The 23,531-nt window shown below is 43.7% G+C and overlaps 1 protein-coding gene across 1 annotated transcript in view; it reads right to left on the bottom strand.

Moving 5' to 3' along the window:
* The window catches only part of ltbp3 (latent transforming growth factor beta binding protein 3), a gene marked incomplete at its 3' end in the record, with an annotated part of 141,852 nt that overhangs the window by 15,557 nt on the left and 102,764 nt on the right, over nucleotides 1–23,531 (bottom strand). The window contains exons 18-22 of the mRNA XM_080749585.1: nucleotides 16,902–17,024; nucleotides 14,103–14,222; nucleotides 10,538–10,666; nucleotides 2,142–2,312; nucleotides 380–463 (exon numbers count right to left, since the gene is read on the bottom strand). Coding sequence (XP_080605711.1) covers nucleotides 380–463; nucleotides 2,142–2,312; nucleotides 10,538–10,666; nucleotides 14,103–14,222; nucleotides 16,902–17,024 — 627 coding nt within the window. The remainder of the gene's footprint in view (nucleotides 1–379; nucleotides 464–2,141; nucleotides 2,313–10,537; nucleotides 10,667–14,102; nucleotides 14,223–16,901; nucleotides 17,025–23,531) is intronic.

The raw sequence follows: 23,531 nt of genomic DNA, 5'->3' as shown, positions 1-23,531 counted from the left end.
GACAACAAAGTATTAGCTAGGATCTACTTGGGTGATGTGACGGACGAGGCTTGCACTGCACAGCGCACACAACAGCGCCCTTAAATAAACATCCGATGCAAGGTACAGAAGTACCAACAAGTTAGTAGCTCCCTTCAGCCAAATCGATATTATGCAAGTTCAATGTAGTTTAATTCACTAGGTACTAGGCACACACCTGTGACTGGCACACACCTCCCAGCTCTACTTTGATGTCATTTTATCCTATGAATGTACAAATATTCCCGGAGAATGCCACTTCTCAAGCCCCAGGAGGGTTTTTAGGCATCCTCCTTCACATTTCTAGTGAAGCTTCAGTATCTATTTTTTTAAGCGAAAACAAACGAACAGTAACAGGTACCTCTGTGCAGAGACAAGCCGTATTCAGTGGTCCCCTCCTCGTGGTAGAAACCCCTCCCCACCGGACACAGGGAGTGGAATTCAGCTGGGACACAAACACAACAAGCAGTTCAATGTAGGCCTGAACACATTATGACGCAATATTTTATGCTTTAAATATAAAAAAAATAGCAGATATACAAGCTCACAGCGCTACACCGAGTGCCACGCTGCGAGCTTGTAGATCTGCTATTTTTGAAAAGTCGTGAAAATTTGAATTTTGACCCGATTCTATAAGTGTCTTTTGAATCCTTCTAAGATTTTTTGAAAAATCCAATGTTTCTATGTCAGCAATCTGGCCAGCCATCATCAAAGAAAAGGTCCTTTTCACTTCACTGGAGCTCAGTTAGTCTGTTCTCGAGAGACTACTATGTCAGTGGTTCTCATAATTTTTCATGTGAAGGACCCCCAAAATGATATTTATTTGGCCACGGACCCCCATCTCAAAATATCTAGTTCCAGGGACCACCCAGAAGCAAAACTTTAGTTACAAACATTCGCTTTGAAAATACATATATTCAAAGATTTGCACACATTTTCACGACTTTTTCAAAAATAGCAGATCTACAAGCTCGCAGCGCGGCACTCGGTGCCGCGCTGTGAGCTTGTATATCTGCTATTTTTCACTGGTTAAAGCAGTCAATAACTCTAGGCCTGAATGGGTTAAATGTAGGGATGGAGTGTGTCCATACATCCAATATTGAGCGTTTTATTATATGTTGTGGAAAGATGTGAGACAACAAATACTGAACAGAACTGATGGCTTTGTTTGTGGCTGACCACCATCTATGAAGATGACAATTAACAAAAGTAAAAGATTGATACCGGGTACTCAATAAGTGTGTTATCGAGTATGAAACAGGCTCGTGTTTCGAGCTCCATCCCCAGCTAAATGATGTTGGATCTGATTGATGATTGATTCGTTTATTTTCGTGCCCAACCCTCATGGGTTTATAAGACACCATTTCAAATTTACAATGTTTTACAACATTTTCAGCTATACAGAGTATCTTGTCTCCTCTCCCAAGCTCGACATATAAGATCTGACACAATAAATGCTCCTTTGTCAAAACATATCTAGTCTTTCATAATCATCTAAGTCAAGGACATCATCACAGATAGAACACATCTTATTAACAAATACCTCTCTGTGTGTATATGTCAACATATTTAGGACAATAAAACAAAAAGTGAACGTCATTTTCAATTTCCCCAAGTTCACAAAACAAACAACATCTCTCCTCCTCTGGGGTGGCATTGAATATTGATATATTGAGATCTCACATTGACAGTGGTCTCCCCAGCCCACCCCTATGGAACAGTGTGTGTGTGTGTGTGTGTGTGTGTGTGTGTGTGTGTGTGTGTGTGTGTGTGTGTGTGTGTGTGTGTGTGTGTGTGTTACCTGAATGGTAGACAGGACAGGGGTAGATCTCACAGTGGTCTCCCCAGCCCACCCCTATGGAACAGTGTGTGTGTGTGTGTGTGTGTGTGTGTGTGTGTGTGTGTGTGTGTGTGTGTGTGTGTGTGTGTGTGTGTGTGTGTGTGTGTGTGTGTGTGTGTGTGTTACCTGAATGATAGACAGGACAGGGGTAGATCTCACAGTGGTCTCCCCAGCCCACCCCTATGGAACAGTGTGTGTGTGTGTGTGTGTGTGTGTGTGTGTGTGTGTGTGTGTGTGTGTGTGTGTGTGTGTGTGTGTGTGTGTGTGTGTGTGTGTGTGTTACCTGAATGATAGACAGGACAGGGGTAGATCTCACAGTGGTCTCCCCAGCCCACCCCTATGGAACAGCAACATTCCTGCTTGGTGACGTTGGTGGCCAAGACACTGTCACAGAATACTGTGTCGTCCAGGTTCAGATAGCACTCCTTCTTATCCTCCATCTCTAGCGCCACCACTAGGGGAGGAAATGTATTGTAATAAGGCTATAATGAGGGCCAGATGTATTGTAATAAGGCAGACAGACTGACTCAGATGTTTTATAATAAGGCAGACAGACTGACTCAGATGTATTATAAAAAGGCAGACAGACTGACTCAGATGTATTATAAAAAGGCAGACAGACTGACTCAGATGTATTATAATAAGCAGGGGCATCACAAGGGGGGGGGGAGTGGGACTGAGTTACTAGGGCCCCTAGTAACTTTAGCTATTGAAAAATAGCAGATATACAAGCTCACAGCACGGCACCGAGTGCCGCGCTGCAAGCTTGTAGATCTGCTATTTTTGAAAAGTCGTGAAAATGTGTCCCTGGAACTAAATATTTTGAGATGGGGGTCCGTGACCAAATACATATCATCTTGGGGGTCCTTGACATGAAAAGGTTTGAGCACCACTGACAGGAAACATGGGTTTCTTGCACACATTTTCACATTTTTTTTCTTCAAAAATATATCTGCTATTTTTCAATAGCTAACATTCATGGGGGGCCCACAGTGAATCCTTGTACCCAGGGCCCAGGATTTGGTGTGACGCCCCTGATAATAAGGCAGACAGACGGACTCAGATGCTAAAGGGACAGACTGACCCAGATGCAGTCTCATATTTCATAATGAACCAAGGAAAACACTGCATCATAACATGAAGGGTCAAGTAAGCACATCATAGATTCCCTGGGTGTTCTGAGCATGAATGGCCAGTAGGTGGCACAACATAACACTAGTAATGATGATAACTGCCAAAATGTGACTGTGAAAAATTAAACTATAGAGGGTATGCACGTGACATCACTGTTGCTGGAGGTTATGTGGGAACGCCTACTGAGTGGCAAAACACTAATTTCTGCCAATGACAGCCCATACATCCAAACTGAAAAGTCCTATCTATCTGATTGTATTAAACAAAGTTAAACTCACCAACATTGCGGCTGTACTGAAAGCTTGAATTATCCTCTTTCTATCTGCAAAGTTTTTGTTTGATAAAAATCCACCATAGCCAGGCATGTTATGAGCTACTTTCTGTCAAGACATTCTGTGCAGATTTTTATGTTTCCAAGGGTGCGTTCGGAAACCCGCACCGGGTGTGTGCTCAGTGTAGTGAGTGCAGTGGGCGTGACGTTGGAGAGTGCGTTCAGTGTGGCTTATTTACGAACGACCAGTTTTAACAGGCAGCTGTGAGCTTTTTCACTCTGAACTCTGAAGGTAAACTTTCTGAAAAGCAGCAGTTGCTGCTGAGTATGCTAACGTAACGTTGCTATTAGGAGAGGTCTAATTCACAACATTGGCATACCTGCTGTTAATTTACGTGTTGATGTGTGTGAAACTATCAAGCCCAACCGACCAATTAAGCTGCAAGTGCTGTATTTTGCGGTCATTTCCTCCATTGTTCACAGCTGAGAAGCATTCGAGACACGGCCATGAAAACCAACCAATCAGAACGCACCACACCACCACACCGCCGAACCCTATCTTCTGAGTAGGGTTGGTCAGTGCGTGCACTCAACACACCAGTGCGCCGCGCACTGGATTTCCGAACGACAACGCACCAAGTGCACCGAATAAACGAACGACAACATGGCACACCAGTGCGTTGAGTGCGCATTTCCGAACGCACCCCAAGTGTCAGAGTTTGGAAGCGCTCATTTTCAACAACACAACATCCTGCTGCCTCCTGCATTATGTGCAATTTAGAAACAGGTGGTATGCAGGGCCGTTGAGTGGTTTGCAACCAGCACTTCCAAACTCCAATGCTCCATGCTGCTCAATGTTTTGCCACTCAGTCTAGATTAGGGGGGCAGGTCCCAGTGGACGTGCATACCCTCTATACTATAAACTAAGGCTGCCGGCTGTCAGCAGGCTGATAAACTCAGGTTGGACGTGGTGGTCAACTGTTTTTTACAGCCAGTGCATTCCAAAAAAAAAAGATGTAGGACCTTGAGCGTATTCTGTCCCATTATTACACGGCTTGGTTGAATGCTTGATTCTGATTGGTCAATCGCTGAAATCAGCGGTGGGTTATTTCTTGATAACAGACCAGAGTTCAGGTTTCCGTGCACGCCCATGCCTAGATCATATCAGGCACCATATGTGTACTTTTTCAGTACAGCTTTCAAACAAAAAAATCTGCTTGGAAATCCGTTCAGGCATTCATGAGATAGAAGCCTTCAAAGTCTTCAAATGTAAAGAAAGATGGCTGCCATTTTTGAAAGATGTGTTTGTTATGGGGCTAAACATGCAATTTCGCGATTGCGATCATGCCTAATACATTTTAGGCATTTTAGGCAATTTTTTTCCCCCGGGAAAACTCGGGAAACTCGTGCCTTGGCTATGAATGAGTTAACACATATGGTACCAACCCCGAGTTTCCCGAGTTTGGGCCGTTTTTGAAGATTTTTTTTTTTTTCAAAAATGTTTTTTGGACCTCCAGAAATGTGTTAGGCATGATCGCGATCGCGAAATTGCATGTTTAACCCCCATACCAACCCATTCTTTCAAACATGGCAGCCATGTTTGTTTACATCTGAAGAAAACATAATGGCTGATAAATCATGAATGCCTGAACGGATTTCCAAGCGGATTTTTTTGTTTGAAAGCTGTGAACAGTGGCCACACACGTGGTGCATCATCTAAGCATGGGCGTGCACGATCCGTGCACTATAAATTACATGGAAGTCTATGGAGACCATGGCATCGCGGGACATTGAAGAGAAAAAATCATGGCACCAAAAAAGTTAAGTAGCCGTCTAATAGTGTGATAATGTCCCTTCAGGATGATGCCACCTCTGCTTCGTGTCATCCTGTCAGGATGTATATTTCTGGATAATGACCACTGAGCCAGACGTTATCCCTTACATACATGCGGCTGTCACTCATTTCCAGGACCCTCCCATTTCCCGCACCGCCTTCTGTCTCGATGCTGCCAGGCAACCACTGACGCACCTCTGCATCTGCACTAGCTCTCCTTGTAGCCTCTGCATCTGTCACTAGCTCTCCCTGTAGCCCGTAGACCACCTCTGCATCTGTCACTAGCTCTCCCTGTAGCCCGTAGACCACCTCTGCATCTGTCACTAGCTCTCCCTGTAGCCCGTAGACCACCTCTGCATCTGTCACTAGCTCTCCCTGTAGCCCGTAGACCACCTCTGCATCTGTCACTAGCTCTCCCTGTAGCCCGTAGACTATAGCGATCATTTTATCCAACTTTATTAGGCCCACAGAGATCGCCAAAAACATGCATGTGACTGACTGAAGCACAATGACCAATACATCTGTTGTTGGCTTAGGATGAGATGCACTGAGGACCTTAAAGATGAGAGGCAGTACATTTATGTCAGAGACAGTGTGGGGACCTTAAAGATGAGAGGCAGTACATTTATGTCAGAGACAGTGTGGGGACCTTAAAGATGAGAGGCAGTACATTTATGTCAGAGACAGTGTGGGGACCTTAAAGATGAGAGGCAGTACATTTATGTCAGAGACAGTGTGGGGACCTTAACACATCTGCCGCCTTACACGTTTATAAACGTTCTATTTTGCCCAGCTATCTACCGCCTTACACGTTACTGTACGTTCTACCGTTTTTGGCCACTGGGGGGCACTGTTCACTAATATATGAGACAGCAATGTGTTCACAGCTCTTTGGGCAGCCTGTGATGCTGATAAAAAATTATAAAAATGTTATTCATGTAATCAGCTTTCTGCACACCTTCTTCAAGATGGCTGCCAAAATGGCCACCATCCACATGCTGTAATTGTTTGTGTGTGTTAATCTAAAAATAGATTTTTCTTGGGGTTGATTATATTTTTCTGCCAACTGCAAGGGGGCAATGGACATCTTCTGAGAGCTTATTTTTTTTCAAAAAATGTTTAATTTTTTTTTTATTTTCATTTTGATTTTTTGTAAAAAGCCGGGCAGTACTAAAATAGATTTTTTTTAACCCTTGGCAGGCATTGTGTTAAAGATGAGAGGCAGTACATTTATGTCAGAGACAGTGTGGGGACCTTAAAGATGAGAGGCAGTACATTTATGTCAGAGACAGTGTGGGGACCTTAAAGATGAGAGGCAGTACATTTATGTCAGAGACAGTGTGGGGACCTTAAAGATGAGAGGCGGTACATTTATGTCAGAGACAGTGTGGGGACCTTAAAGACCAGTAAGGCTCCCTAATCGGGAGATAAGCGACCGTAGGTCACTTATCTCCACAAATAGGGCAAAAATGTGTTTTGCCAAAATCTTCCTGATCCATGTTGATGACATGAGTGTAGACATACTGTGTAGTGATTTTCGTGATTTTAGGGCAAAATCTGTAGGAGCAGTGTCCAAAAATGTGTTTTTTAAAATCGGCCTGGAGGTGGCGCTATATGGGACAGATTCATGTTGATGGGATGAGTGTAGACATACTGTGTACCGATTTGCGTGATTTTAGGGCGAAAATTGTAGTAGCAGTGTCCAAAAATGTGTTTTGCAAGAATCGGCCTCATGGTGGCGCTAGAAGAGGGCCATGTGAGAAATGAGGAGTGGGGTCTCCGCGCCGGCAAGGCGGACAAATAGGTACCGGCCCCGGCTGTCCCGGTCGCTCCTAGCCGGAGTTACGGCATTTTATGTGAGCTGCAGTGTAGGGGGTCCTCCACTGGGGGCGCCACCACTTTTGCATCCGTTCTGGAGCACCAGGAGTCGGTGGTCCCCGGGAATTCCCCGTGAGCAGCCCCGTTGGGGTGGTCATTTGGTCATGTTTGTGCATTTGGTCATTTTTTACATCTGGGGGTCCCCCAGGGACCTGGGGGTCCCTGGAGCTCCGGGGGTTGTAGTTTGGCAGCCAAGGAACGTGTGTGCAAAATTTGGCATGGATCGGGGCAACGCTCCTAGCCGGAGTTACGGCATTTTATGTGAGCTGCAGTGTAGGGGGTCCTCCACTGGGGGCGCCACCACTTTTGCATCCGTTCTGGAGCACCAGGAGTCGGTGGTCCCCGGGAATTCCCCGTGAGCAGCCCCGTTGGGGTGGTCATTTGGTCATGTTTGTGCATTTGGTCATTTTTTACATCTGGGGGTCCCCCAGGGACCTGGGGGTCCCTGGAGCTCCGGGGGTTGTAGTTTGGCAGCCAAGGAACGTGTGTGCAAAATTTGGCATGGATCGGGGCAACGGTTGCGGAGATATAAGCAGGGAAAAAGTGTGACGTGTGAGGTGTGACAGACAGACTGACAGACAGACGGAGGGACGGAGTTACTTACACTTTGTGGTGGTTTTGATAGTAAAGTGCGACCTACGGTCGCAATGAGAGGCAGTACATTTATGTCAGAGACAGTGTGGGGACCTTAAAGATGAGAGGCGGTACATTTATGTCAGAGACAGTGTGGGGACCTTAAAGATGAGAGGCGGTACATTTATGTCAGAGACAGTGTGGGGACCTTAACGATGAGAGGCAGTAAATGTGTGGTGTGGGGACCTTACAGATGAGAGGCAGTAAATGTGTGGTGTGGGGACCTTAAAGATGAGAGGCAGTAAATGTGTGGTGTGGGGACCTTAACGATGAGAGGCAGTAAATGTGTGGTGTGGGGACCTTACAGATGAGAGGCAGTAAATGTGTGGTGTGGGGACCTTAAAGATGAGAGGCAGTAAATGTGTGGTGTGAGGACCTTAAAGATGAGAGGCAGTAAATGTGTGGTGTGGGGACCTTACAGATGAGAGGCAGTAAATGTGTGGTGTGAGGACCTTAAAGATGAGAGGCAGTAAATGTGTGGTGTGGGGACCTTAAAGATGAGAGGCAGTAAATGAGTGGTGTGAGGACCTTAAAGATGAGAGGCAGTAAATGTGTGGTGTGGGGACCTTACAGATGAGAGGCAGTAAATGTGTGGTGTGAGGACCTTAAAGATGAGAGGCAGTAAATGTGTGGTGTGGGGACCTTAAAGATGAGAGGCAGTAAATGTGTGGTGTGAGGACCTTAACGATGAGAGGCAGTAAATGTGTGGTGTGAGGACCTTAAAGATGAGAGGCAGTAAATGTGTGGTGTGGGGACCTTAAAGATGAGAGGCAGTAAATGTGTGGTGTGAGGACCTTAAAGATGAGAGGCAGTAAATGTGTGGTGTGAGGACCTTACAGATGAGAGGCAGTAAATGTGTGGTGTGAGGACCTTAAAGATGAGAGGCAGTAAATGTGTGGTGTGAGGACCTTAAAGATGAGAGGCAGTAAATGTGTGGTGTGGGGACCTTAAAGATGAGAGGCAGTAAATGTGTGGTGTGGGGACCTTAAAGATGAGAGGCAGTAAATGTGTGGTGTGAGGACCTTAAAGATGAGAGGCAGTAAATGTGTGGTGTGAGGACCTTAAAGATGAGAGGCAGTAAATGTGTGGTGTGAGGACCTTAACGATGAGAGGCAGTAAATGTGTGGTGTGAGGACCTTAAAGATGAGAGGCAGTAAATGTGTGGTGTGGGGACCTTACAGATGAGAGGCAGTAAATGTGTGGTGTGAGGACCTTAAAGATGAGAGGCAGTAAATGTGTGGTGTGAGGACCTTAAAGATGAGAGGCAGTAAATGTGTGGTGTGAGGACCTTAAAGATGAGAGGCAGTAAATGTGTGGTGTGAGGACCTTAAAGATGAGAGGCAGTAAATGTGTGGTGTGAGGACCTTACAGATGAGAGGCAGTAAATGTGTGGTGTGGGGACCTTAAAGATGAGAGGCAGTAAATGTGTGGTGTGGGGACCTTAAAGATGAGAGGCAGTAAATGTGTGGTGTGGGGACCTTAAAGATGAGAGGCAGTAAATGTGTGGTGTGAGGACCTTACAGATGAGAGGCAGTAAATGTGTGGTGTGGGGACCTTAAAGATGAGAGGCAGTAAATGTGTGGTGTGGGGACCTTAACGATGAGAGGCAGTAAATGTGTGGTGTGGGGACCTTAAAGATGAGAGGCAGTAAATGTGTGGTGTGAGGACCTTACAGATGAGAGGCAGTAAATGTGTGGTGTGGGGACCTTAAAGATGAGAGGCAGTAAATGTGTGGTGTGGGGACCTTAACGATGAGAGGCAGTAAATGTGTGGTGTGGGGACCTTAACGATGAGAGGCAGTAAATGTGTGGTGTGGGGACCCTTACAGATGAGAGGCAGTAAATGTGTGGTGTGAGGACCTTACAGATGAGAGGCAGTAAATGTGTGGTGTGGGGACCTTACAGATGAGAGGCAGTAAATGTGTGGTGTGGGGACCTTACAGATGAGAGGCAGTAAATGTGTGGTGTGGGGACCTTAACGATGAGAGGCAGTAAATGTGTGGTGTGAGGACCTTACAGATGAGAGGCAGTAAATGTGTGGTGTGAGGACCTTACAGATGAGAGGCAGTAAATGTGTGGTGTGGGGACCTTACAGATGAGAGGCAGTAAATGTGTGGTGTGGGGACCTTAAAGATGAGAGGCAGTAAATGTGTGGTGTGGGGACCTTAAAGATGAGAGGCAGTAAATGTGTGGTGTGGGGACCTTACAGATGAGAGGCAGTAAATGTGTGGTGTGGGGGACCTTAAAGATGAGAGGCAGTAAATGTGTGGTGTGAGGACCTTAAAGATGAGAGGCAGTAAATGTGTGGTGTGGGGACCTTACAGATGAGAGGCAGTAAATGTGTGGTGTGGGGACCTTAAAGATGAGAGGCAGTAAATGTGTGGTGTGGGGACCTTAACGATGAGAGGCAGTAAATGTGTGGTGTGGGGACCTTAACGATGAGAGGCAGTAAATGTGTGGTGTGGGGACCTTAACGATGAGAGGCAGTAAATGTGTGGTGTGAGGACCTTAAAGATGAGAGGCAGTAAATGTGTGGTGTGGGGACCTTACAGATGAGAGGCAGTAAATGTGTGGTGTGAGGACCTTAACGATGAGAGGCAGTAAATGTGTGGTGTGAGGACCTTAAAGATGAGAGGCAGTAAATGTGTGGTGTGGGGACCTTAAAGATGAGAGGCAGTAAATGTGTGGTGTGGGGACCTTAAAGATGAGAGGCAGTAAATGTGTGGTGTGGGGACCTTAACGATGAGAGGCAGTAAATGTGTGGTGTGGGGACCTTAACGATGAGAGGCAGTAAATGTGTGGTGTGAGGACCTTAAAGATGAGAGGCAGTAAATGTGTGGTGTGAGGACCTTACAGATGAGAGGCAGTAAATGTGTGGTGTGAGGACCTTAAAGATGAGAGGCAGTAAATGCATGTCAGAGCAGACTTACTTTCGCAGGTGTGTTTGTCCTCTGACAGCATGAAGCCGTGGTTACACTCACACACGTATGAGCCTGGTCTGTTCTCACATGTTCCATAGGGCTGACACAGGCCTCTGTCCACCGAACACTCATCTATATCTGAGAGAGAGAGAGAGAGAGAGAGAGAGAGAGAGAGAGAGAGAGAGACACACTGAACACTTATCTATGTCTGAGAGAGAGAGAGAGAGAGAGAGAGAGAGAGAGAGAGAGAGAGAGAGAGAGAGAGAGAGAGAGAGAGAGAGAGATGAACACTCATCTATGTCTGAGAGAGAGAGAGAGAGAGAGAGAGAGAGAGAGAGAGAGAGAGAGAGAGAGAGAGAGAGAGAGAGAGAGAGAGATGAACACTCATCTATGTCTGAGAGAGAGAGAGAGAGAGAGAGAGAGAGAGACACTGAACACTCATCTATGTCTGAGAGAGAGAGAGAGAGAGAGACACACTGAACACTCATCTATGTCTGAGAGAGAGAGAGAGAGAGAGAGAGAGAGAGAGAGAGAGAGAGAGAGAGAGAGAGAGAGAGAGAGAGAGAGAGACAGACAGACAGACAGACAGACAGACAGACAGACAGACAGACAGACACACTGAACACTCATCTATGTCTGAGAGAGAGAGAGAGAGAGAGAGAGAGAGAGAGAGAGAGAGACACTGAACACTCATCTAAGAGAGAGACAGAGAGAGAGATGAACACTCACCCCCCCATCCCACTCGTCCCTTCCATGCATAGTAGTGCTCGAGCCTCACCTACAGTAGATACAGTGAGGCTGAACTGCAGCTACTGTACATAAATAATGTATATATGTGACGGAGAGAGTCACATAAATACTGTATATATGTGACGGAGAGAGTCACATAAATACTGTACATATGTGACGGAGAGAGTCACATAAATACTGTACATATGTGACGGAGAGAGTCACATAAATACTGTATATATGTGACGGAGAGAGTCACATAAATACTGTATATATGTGACGGAGAGAGTCACATAAATACTGTATATATGTGACGGAGAGAGTCACATAAATACTGTATATATGTGACGGAGAGAGTCACATAAATAATGTATATATGTGACGGAGAGAGTCACATAAATACTGTATATATGTGACGGAGAGAGTCACATAAATACTGTATATATGTGACGGAGAGAGTCACATAAATACTGTATATATGTGACGGAGAGAGTCACATAAATACTGTATATATGTGACGGAGAGAGTCACATAAATACTGTATATATGTGACGGAGAGAGTCACATAAATACTGTATATATGTGACGGAGAGAGTCACATAAATAATGTATATATGTGACGGAGAGAGTCACATAAATACTGTATATATTTGACGGAGAGAGTCACATAAATACTGTATATATGTGACGGAGAGAGTCACATAAATACTGTATATATGTGACGGAGAGAGTCACATAAATACTGTATATATGTGACGGAGAGAGTCACATAAATACTGTATATATGTGACGGAGAGAGTCACATAAATACTGTATATATGTGACGGAGAGAGTCACATAAATACTGTATATATGTGACGGAGAGAGTCACATAAATACTGTCACAGCCCCAGTCTGAAAGCCTCAAAAAGTCTAGTATCTGCCCTTGTTCCATAGGGATGTCCCTTTGGAGTGATGGTTAAGATATTGGACTTTCACGCAGGAGACCCGGGTTCGAAACCGGGTGGGGAGGTTCGGATCACCTCCGTTACATATATAGTGTGACGTTTTTAATTATACCGACCTGTTGCACATAGAACACACTGTGAAGTTGTTTACAAATAGTTAAATACAGTAGCTACTACGGGAAAATAATGCTATTGGTGTATAAGATACACCAAACTTTATGCACATGTACAGCTGAGGATGCTTTTTACATTCTCTTTGCACTCTCTTTCTTTCCTAAGTCATCATTATTACTTATTATTACCCAGCTTGTTTCAATGCTTGATTCTGATTGGTCAAGCGCTGAAATCAGAGGTCCGATATTCCCTGATAACAGACCACTCCGCTCTATAACAGACCACTGCCTAATCAAAGACTCAGAGCACCTGCTGCAGTCAGGCTGCACTGCGTGAATCTTGTGCTGTATCAAACATGTCAGCCATGAAAACAAACACACAGTGATACAACTAAACGTTGCTCTGAATAATGTTTTTAAAAATATTTTAAGCGAGAAATAGATGACGTAGTAACAGAAAATGGACCTTATCTAATCAGCACTTCCCAATTGTTTTCCAAGGTGACCGTGTCGCGCTGGGAGGACGCCCAGTGCAACACTTGTGGAACACTTCCTGCCGTCTGTAAACAAGGAAATACTTTGTTTTGTTTTTAGTTTTGAATCAAATTATTAACGCTTCCAGTGCCAGCCCCTAGATGGCGCCATAGAATGCCAGGCTTTCTCCCATAGGCGAGCGCTTTAGCATCCGGGGACTCACGTTGCAGTGACACGCGTGCTCACGTTCGTGCACGCCATGGAAAGGTCCCGGATGATAATGCTAACAGAATAGCTATTCCCATTTTGTCATTTTAAAGATCATTTTTCGGCGATTTCGCCGTAAATAAACCTCGGCGCGCATCCCTAAAAACACAATCCAGAGATATGGGCCTCCAAAGATGTGGTTTTTCATTGGATTCGGCGGCGATTCGCGGCGCCGTTCGCAGGTAACGGCCGGCCGGGGGCGCCCGGATTTGGAACACCCTGCTTGAAAATTTAGGCACAGGCTTCAGAAGGCCTCGGATCATTTTATTCATTTCATTAAAAAAGCTAATTCGGGATCGGCACACTGGACTACGTTCCGGAAGCGGCGCTGAACATTCGGTGAACATTGGGGGTCTCAAAAATGTATTTTAAACCATTTTAATGGAATATATCGTCGGACCATGCTAAATGGCTAGCTGGCTAGTGTAGGAAGAACCAGGACCACCCACGACTCTACAAGCAGCTCAGGGTAAGTGAATTAATAAAAAAAAAATTGTATTGGATTGAAATAAAGCCGAACTAGTTCGGGATCGGCACTCGACAAGTTAATTTGATTTAGTAGCCGGGTAATAAGCCGGGTTTAGTAGCCCTTCGTCCTGATATCTCCCCTCTGCTGGCGCCTCTGTTATGTACCGTCAATCCCCGCGGAGCCATTCATTATCCCTTACTTATTTCATCTTTAGATGAATTGCTTTCTGTTGTTCTGCTTTATTTTATATATACCACTGCATTGTCTGTAAGGAAGCCGAAATAAAATACGTTTTACTCTTATGTACCTGTACAAAAGACCTAACAATAAAGTACAACCTTGAACCTTGAAAGAGAGAGAGAGAGAGAGAGAGAGAGAGAGAGAGAGAGAGAGAGAGAGAGAGAGAGAGAGAGAGAGAGAGAGATATCTCAAAATATTTTGTCACAGGTGACCCCCAGAAGCAACGACTTGAGTTAAAAAACTCACTCTCATATGTCTACAGTGATATAGGACCACTGACCATCTCCTGTCTCACTCTCATATGTCTGACTCTACAGTACTATAGGACCACTGACCATGACACCTCCTGCCTCCCACCAGAGTGTATCCCTTCTGGCATTCACAGCGGTACGAGCCCATGCTGTTGATACAGCGCCCCCTCTGGCAGTTGGAGGGCCTCTCGCACTCGTTGATGTCTGAAATGACAGGAGAAATCTATAATTAAAAGGTGAGTGCTGGCTGTTCACAGTGACACAGTCTGTACTGTAGGGGGTGCTATCCAAGCTTTATTCGTGCAGAAATACAACAGTGGTCTGCAGGATCCAGTGGGTTTGCGAATTAAAGGGATATTCCACTTTCAACAGGGAAACAGCTTATGGGCCTCTCTCCACATACACACCCATTGTAACTTCAAACTCCATTTTAACCATGATAGATTCATTAAAAACACCCATTATTTTTTTCTGGTGACTCATACTACCCTCCTAATACATGAGCAGGCCGTGTTTTATCCATAACTTTTTTTCATTTATTTTTAATAATTATTTGGGAAAAATGGAAAATATTTAATACAAAAAATAATTATTAAAAATAAATGAAAAAAAGTTATCGTTGTGGTTACAATGAAGTTTGAAGTTACAATGGGTGTGTGTGGGGAGAGGCCCTGGGCCTGGAGGGCCTGGTAACATTTACATCAAATATCTAAATCTAAATCTTGATTCAATATCTAAATATTGAATCAAGCAAATTAAAAACTGTCCAGGGTGTTCATAAAAGGCTGATTAGACGATAACATTACCAAAGGTTTTTTTTAAAGTGAAATATCCCTTTAATCTCTTCATAGGGTTTTTGAAATGGCTTTGACACTGACAATGAGTTGCACGGGATCATACTTGGCTAAAGAAATATTGTTGAACATTCCGTTTATAGACAATCAAAACAAAACAAAACAAAAACGTAATAGCACTGGTTGTGGGCAGTAAAATAAGAGAAATTATAAAGAACAAAGTCTCAAGTCTTTGCTATGTCCCAAGTCCAAATCATAAACTTTGTGTCTACAAGTCCACACTTCTGGTCTTTACAGAACAAAAAGAGATTTCATTCAGCATCGAGGAGACAAAAACAGATGTTTCCGCATCTGATGAAAGCTGAAACATGTGTTTCTATTCCTACAGTGATGAAATAAACATGTGATGCACTGTAAAAACATTTCATGGACTTGTGGAGGGAAAGCCCAGTGCTTAGAGTTCAGGTGCTTATTTGTTGGTGGAACACATTTGCTGTATTTACGGTGTTGTTGAGCACGCTGCTGCCTGCTGTTGATAATTAATTTATAAGCAGATTATCGGGAATTTCATTGGATTCTTTGGGCTTGCAAAAAGCTGTTTAGCCACAATGTTCAGATACCTAATGGAATTAAATGTGTGGGGGGGGGGGGGGGGGGGGGGGGGGGGAACCTCAAACCTCCAAAGCTCAACAATGAAAGAAAATGTGCAGCTCTTGTCTACAAAGAGAACGTACAATCACACCAACACTGTGAGTCCAAAACCATTTCTTTTCAGGAAATGTAAAAAAGAATAAGGGTATGTGCGTGAGATCATCATCATACCCTGAAGTTATGCAGGAACGCCTACTGAGTGGCAAAGAAAACTACTTTCTGGCCTTGACAGCCCATACATCCACACAGAAAACTACTTTCTGGTCTTGACAGCCCAAACATCCAAACTGAAAACGACTTTCTGGCCTTGACAGCCCATACATCCAAACAGAAAACTACTTTCTGGCCTTGACAGCCCATACATCCAAATAGAAAACTACTTTCTGGCCTTGACAGCCCATACATCCAAATAGAAAACTACTTTCTGGCCTTGACAGCCCATACATCCACACAGAAAACTACTTTCTGGTCTTGACAGCCCAAACATCCAAACTGAAAACGACTTTCTGGCCTTGACAGCCCATACATCCAAACTGAAAACTACTTTCTGGCCTTGACAGCCCATATATCCAAACTGAAAACTACTTTCTGGCCTTGACAGCCCATACATCCAAAACAGAAAACTACTTTCTGGTCTTGACAGCCCATACATCCAAATAGAAAACTACTTTCTGGCCTTGACAGCCCATACATCCACACAGAAAACTACTTTCTGGTCTTGACAGCCCAAACATCCAAACTGAAAACGACTTTCTGGCCTTGACAGCCCATACATCCAAACTGAAAACGACTTTCTGGCCTTGACAGCCCATACATCCAAACAGAAAGCTACTTTCTGGCCTTGACAGCCCATACATCCAAACAGAAAACTACTTTCTGGCCTTGACAGCCCATACATCCAAACAGAAAACTACTTTCTGGCCTTGACAGCCCATACATCCAAACAGAAAACTACTTTCTGGTCTTGACAGCCCATACATCCAAACAGAAAACTACTTTCTGGTCTTGACAGCCCATACATCCAAACAGAAAACTACTTTCTGGTCTTGACAGCTCATACATCCAAACAGAAAAGTCCTATCTGATTGCATTAAACGTTAAACACATTTTGCCACTCACTTTGCCACTTAATTTGCCACTCGAATTGCCATTCACTTTATGCATGCCCATAACCTGTGTTCCCAATGGATCCAAAGTAGTTATTCACAAGTCACAAACTCTTGTTAATGCTTTCCATTTGATTAAATATTTATACAAATAAAATACAAAATAACACAAAGACACACTTAAACCTCTATCACTTTCACTGCAAGCTAATTTCAGAAGTAGTGGACCTATGCGTTGAGAGCTTGGCGATTGCCTGTTTTCACTAGTTTTGTGCGACCCAAAGTTTATGCGAACCAGCATGAACGGCGACGGACATGGCAACAGGACCTACCTTCACAGTGACTTCCTTCCTGTGTACGTTGGTAACCAGGGTAACACTGGCACTGGAAGGAGCCCTCGGTGTTGACACAATGACCGTTGGCACACAGCCTGTCGTCCTCACACTCATCTATATCTGGACAGGACAAGAGACGGTTATACACTCATCTATATCTGGATGGGACAGGAGACGGTTATACACTCATCTATATCTGCAGACATGCAAACAGCCCCAAGGTGAAAAAGGTGACACATTTCTATGGGGATAAAATGTGCGCCGCGCATAGCGCGGCGCGAAATTTTGGACCTTTTTTTACTGAATTTGCACGTTTCTAACTCGGTTAAACAGTGACTTACTCATACATATCATACATACCGGTATGCAGCAAAATTGGACTTGTTGCCTACCACCAATTGTTCTAGATATAATAAAGAAAATTAAATCTACAATAATATAGCCTACAGATATACCGGTAGTTATAGGAATATCTTAATATTTAGGGACTTGTCTTTAATAAACAGGCATAGACAGTGACAATGTGCACTGTGAGCTTGTAGATCGGCTATTTTAACTACTTCTTAAATAGGCCTATTTGTTTTCTAAGCTCATTTCTTATATCATTTTGTATTATTTATTCATGAAATTAAAAAAGTAATTTACTTTTTTTTTTTTTTTTTTAAATCATGAAATGTTTAGCTTTTTTGGGGAGGGAATGTTTTTTGAAAATGTTTTGAAATAATAAAAACGAAATGTAGGAAACCAAAAATGAAGGGACCCATAAAAATGTGTCCACGACCCACACATGGGTCCCGACCCAGTGTTTGGGAAACAGTTGTAAATCACAGTCACAAATGATTCATTTAGTGGATTCTCCTGGCTGACTTTTTGCAATCTAGCTAGCCATCATCGTCAAATAAAAGGTCGATCCTTTTCACTTGTAACTCGAGCTCAGTTAGTCCGTTCTTAAGTTGAGAGACCAGACTTTTTGTGACTTGTCTCAGCCTCCTCCTTCTGTAGGAAGAAGAACCTACGTCAACTCTAGCGTTAGCATGTGGCTAAGCTAGCGAATCATCGTAAAATCAACAAGGCTATAACCGATAATATCACATCACGCATCGATGCAGAATAGCGCACGACCGCGATGCAAGCGAATCAAACAGCCAACAGTCCACAGTCACACCACAACTACGGCAACTGTCTTTGCAAGCTTTGAGCGCTCAGCTCTGCCTCTGTCAGTCAGGGCTCGCAGTGCATTGAGTGCAGTCAGTGTTGTTGACTGAGCGCTGCCTGAGCGCTGCCAGCTGACGACGACGTCACAAAGAGAAGGGACTCAGGGAGTGCTTGATTTGTTAAAAAACAAAACGACCCACTTCCCCTTCCACCTTCAACACCATTGTCCTGACAAAATGGACGGCGCCGAGAATAAGAAATAAACGCTCCTCTTCTCGCTGCTGCTCTGACGACACGACACCCCCCCACCCCCTAAACATTTTTTTAACGAATCTGCACGATTCACACAAATGACCAATTTGGATTAAAAACGGCGATTTTCGCCGAAAAGCTACACGTTTGCATGCCTGTATCTGGATGGGACAGGAGACGTTTATACACTCATCTATATCTGGATGGGACAGGAGACGTTTATACACTCATCTATATCTGGATGGGACAGGAGACGTTTATACACTCATCTATATCTGGATGGGACAGGAGACGTTTATACACTCATCTATATCTGGATGGGACAGGAGACGTTTATACACTCATCTATATCTGGATGGGACAGGAGACGTTTATACACTCATCTATATCTGGATGGGACAGGAGACGTTTATACACTCATCTATATCTGGATAGGACAGGAGACGGTTATACACTCATCTATATCTGGATGGGACAGGAGACAGTTATACACTCATCTATATCTGGATGGGACAGGAGACGGTTATACACTCATCTATATCTGGATGGGACAGGAGACGGTTATACACTCATCTATAACTGGACAGGAGACGGTTATACACTCATCTATATCTGGACAGGACAGGAGACGGTTATACACTCATCTATATCTGGACAGGACAGGAGAGTTACACACTCATCTATAACTGGACAGGAGACGGTTACACACTCATCTATATCTGGACAGGACAGGAGAGTTACACACTCATCTATAACTGGACAGGAGACGGTTATACACTCATCTATATCTGGACATTAGGGTACACTCATCTATATCTGGACATTAGGGTACACTCATCTATAAGTGGACATTAGGGTACACTCATCTATAAGTGGACATTAGGGTACACTCATCTATATGTGGACATTAGGGTACACTCATCTATATCTGGACATTAGGGTACACTCATCTATATGTGGACATTAGGGATGCGAAGATATACCGGTACGGATCGTAATCGCGATACAAACGTGCGCGATACGAGTGAATCGGTTCATTCAGGGTGGATCGGTACAATTGACGGCTGGAATCGAGATGTATCGTATCGTGAGTGTTTGGATCGGTACATTCCACGGTTGGATCGGTTTTTGCATAATAGTATTTCATTCTATACTGTGTTTCCGAGGCGCATTGAATGCCCCATCAGCCCTCCCCCCAAAAAACACTTGTAGCGACTCTACAGACATGCGTCTTTTACTGCAGCACTGAGCTGCTCAGCGGAGCGCAGTGAACACCCGACCTGACGGAATGCAGAGACAGACAGACAGCACTCGTGAGCCCACTGGTTAAACATGCAAGATTAGTACCACGTTTAGCTTTATAACATCCCTGTCCAATGTTCGCTGATGTGATCCGTTGTTGTGTCACTTGACTGGAGCACGCTGCGTGATATTATGATCCACATTCCACACCCGTTTGTTCTTCTTGTCGAGTCTGCGACGGAATTGATTTAAACAAAGCAGAAGCTTCCACGCTTTAACTACACACACGTATGAACTACAACAACGATACTGGGCGTGCAGCTAGCGATTAAAACAAAGTATTTGACACTGTTTCACAACTTATTACTGTAGCTGCAGGCAGCACACTCTTCTGCTGCTGCTGTTCCCTCTGCAAAGAGAGGCTGGAGCCTGATTTATACTTGGCAGCTCGACGGTGTCGCGCACGCACCTAAATAGCAGACCTACAAGCTCACAACGCGATGCGTTGTGACTCAAATATCTACGTTTTGAAACATTTTGGCTAGAAATGGCAAAATCCTAGATTATATTCATACAATATAATAATAATACAGGTCAAGGATCCTTAACTGAGAAGAGAGAGAGATCAAGCAGGGACCCCCACTGTAGGCTATTTTAGACTACTGTAGGCTATTATATAAAACTGTTGCAGATTAAAACTTGTCAGAGACTTGTTTGACAGCACTATTTCATCAGTGACATTAATACATTACTATGTTGTGTTTATTTGTTCACACATTATCTTTTCTATTAATATGATGGATTTATGTTATTCATTATAATCCATGAATTATTATCTCTTAAACCCTCAATAAGTGTTAATGTATTGGCTAATGTTCCCCCATAGGGTTGCTACTTGCTAGGGTTCAATTGGTTACTGTAAAAACGAACTATTAATATTTGGCCGCCTCACATAACTCTGAGGACCCTAGGGGTCCCTGACCACCTGTTGAGGATGTAGTGATATATAATAATGATATAATGATATAGTATTAATCAAACAATTTTACCAGCCAGCAAGGAGTGTTCTCCCAGATTTCAATAAGTTGGATTGTTAGACAGAGCCTAGTACTACAGTGAAACAATAAATAATAAATAATGCATTTTTAGTAATTTTTTGGGGGGGAAATTTACATGGGCTTTAATATAAATCCTTTGCATTGTGTTGAATCGCACCGAATCGTGAATCGTATCGCATCGTAAGCACCAGGGGTGTATCGCAAAATATCGTGAATCATATCGCATCGTATCGGGGTCAGGGGTGTATTGTGATGTATCGTATCGGCAAGATTTCAATGTATCGCAATTATATCGTATCGCTGGGAGTGTATCGTGATGCGTATCGTATCGCCTCAGTGGTCGAGATTCACATCCCTAGTGGACATTAGGGTACACTCATCTATATGTGGACATTAGGGTACACTCATCTATATGTGGACATTAGGGTACACTCATCTATAAGTGGACATTAGGGTACACTCATCTATAAGTGGACATTAGGGTACACTTATCTATAAGTGGACATTAGGGTACACTCATCTATAAGTGGACATTAGGGTACACTCATCTATAAGTGGACATTAGGGTACACTCATCTATATGTGGACATTAGGGTACACTCATCTATATCTGGACATTAGGGTACACTCATCTATAAGTGGACATTAGGGTACACTCATCTATAAGTGGACATTAGGGTACACTCATCTATATGTGGACATTAGGGTACACTCATCTATATCTGGACATTAGGGTACACTCATCTATATGTGGACATTAGGGATGCGAAGATATACCGGTACGGATCGTAATCGCGATACAAACGTGCGCGATACGAGTGAATCGGTTCATTCAGGGTGGATCGGTACAATTGACGGCTGGAATCGAGATGTATCGTATCGTGAGTGTTTGGATCGGTACATTCCACGGTTGGATCGGTTTTTGCATAATAGTATTTCATTCTATACTGTGTTTCCGAGGCGCATTGAATGCCCCATCAGCCCTCCCCCCAAAAAACACTTGTAGCGACTCTACAGACATGCGTCTTTTACTGCAGCACTGAGCTGCTCAGCGGAGCGCAGTGAACACCCGACCTGACGGAATGCAGAGACAGACAGACAGCACTCGTGAGCCCACTGGTTAAACATGCAAGATTAGTACCACGTTTAGCTTTATAACATCCCTGTCCAATGTTCGCTGATGTGATCCGTTGTTGTGTCACTTGACTGGAGCACGCTGCGTGATATTATGATCCACATTCCACACCCGTTTGTTCTTCTTGTCGAGTCTGCGACGGAATTGATTTAAACAAAGCAGAAGCTTCCACGCTTTAACTACACACACGTATGAACTACAACAACGATACTGGGCGTGCAGCTAGCGATTAAAACAAAGTATTTGACACTGTTTCACAACTTATTACTGTAGCTGCAGGCAGCACACTCTTCTGCTGCTGCTGTTCCCTCTGCAAAGAGAGGCTGGAGCCTGATTTATACTTGGCAGCTCGACGGTGTCGCGCACGCACCTAAATAGCAGACCTACAAGCTCACAACGCGATGCGTTGTGACTCAAATATCTACGTTTTGAAACATTTTGGCTAGAAATGGCAAAATCCTAGATTATATTCATACAATATAATAATAATACAGGTCAAGGATCCTTAACTGAGAAGAGAGAGAGATCAAGCAGGGACCCCCACTGTAGGCTATTTTAGACTACTGTAGGCTATTATATAAAACTGTTGCAGATTAAAACTTGTCAGAGACTTGTTTGACAGCACTATTTCATCAGTGACATTAATACATTACTATGTTGTGTTTATTTGTTCACACATTATCTTTTCTATTAATATGATGGATTTATGTTATTCATTATAATCCATGAATTATTATCTCTTAAACCCTCAATAAGTGTTAATGTATTGGCTAATGTTCCCCCATAGGGTTGCTACTTGCTAGGGTTCAATTGGTTACTGTAAAAACGAACTATTAATATTTGGCCGCCTCACATAACTCTGAGGACCCTAGGGGTCCCTGACCACCTGTTGAGGATGTAGTGATATATAATAATGATATAATGATATAGTATTAATCAAACAATTTTACCAGCCAGCAAGGAGTGTTCTCCCAGATTTCAATAAGTTGGATTGTTAGACAGAGCCTAGTACTACAGTGAAACAATAAATAATAAATAATGCATTTTTAGTAATTTTTTGGGGGGGAAATTTACATGGGCTTTAATATAAATCCTTTGCATTGTGTTGAATCGCACCGAATCGTGAATCGTATCGCATCGTAAGCACCAGGGGTGTATCGCAAAATATCGTGAATCATATCGCATCGTATCGGGGTCAGGGGTGTATTGTGATGTATCGTATCGGCAAGATTTCAATGTATCGCAATTATATCGTATCGCTGGGAGTGTATCGTGATGCGTATCGTATCGCCTCAGTGGTCGAGATTCACATCCCTAGTGGACATTAGGGTACACTCATCTATATGTGGACATTAGGGTACACTCATCTATATGTGGACATTAGGGTACACTCATCTATAAGTGGACATTAGGGTACACTCATCTATAAGTGGACATTAGGGTACACTTATCTATAAGTGGACATTAGGGTACACTCATCTATAAGTGGACATTAGGGTACACTCATCTATAAGTGGACATTAGGGTACACTCATCTATATGTGGACATTAGGGTACACTCATCTATATCTGGACATTAGGGTACACTCATCTATATGTGGACATTAGGGTACACTCATCTATGGAGGACGTAAGGTAAGGATGTCAGGAACGTTCACAAGGAGATTTTTTTTATCTCCCAGAGTTTCCGGCTATTGCCGGCTGTTAAAATGTAGGGAGAGAGAGAGACAGACACAGACCCAGAGAGACATGAGTGGCGTTTCCATAAAGCCTCATTAGCGCATT

This window comes from Nannobrachium achirus (assembly GCF_963921795.1).
Source record: "Nannobrachium achirus genome assembly, chromosome: 19".
Classification (NCBI taxonomy): domain Eukaryota; kingdom Metazoa; phylum Chordata; class Actinopteri; order Myctophiformes; family Myctophidae; genus Nannobrachium; species Nannobrachium achirus.
Note: the sequence above shows the minus strand (reverse complement) of the source record. Positions and strands in the feature narration are given on the sequence as shown.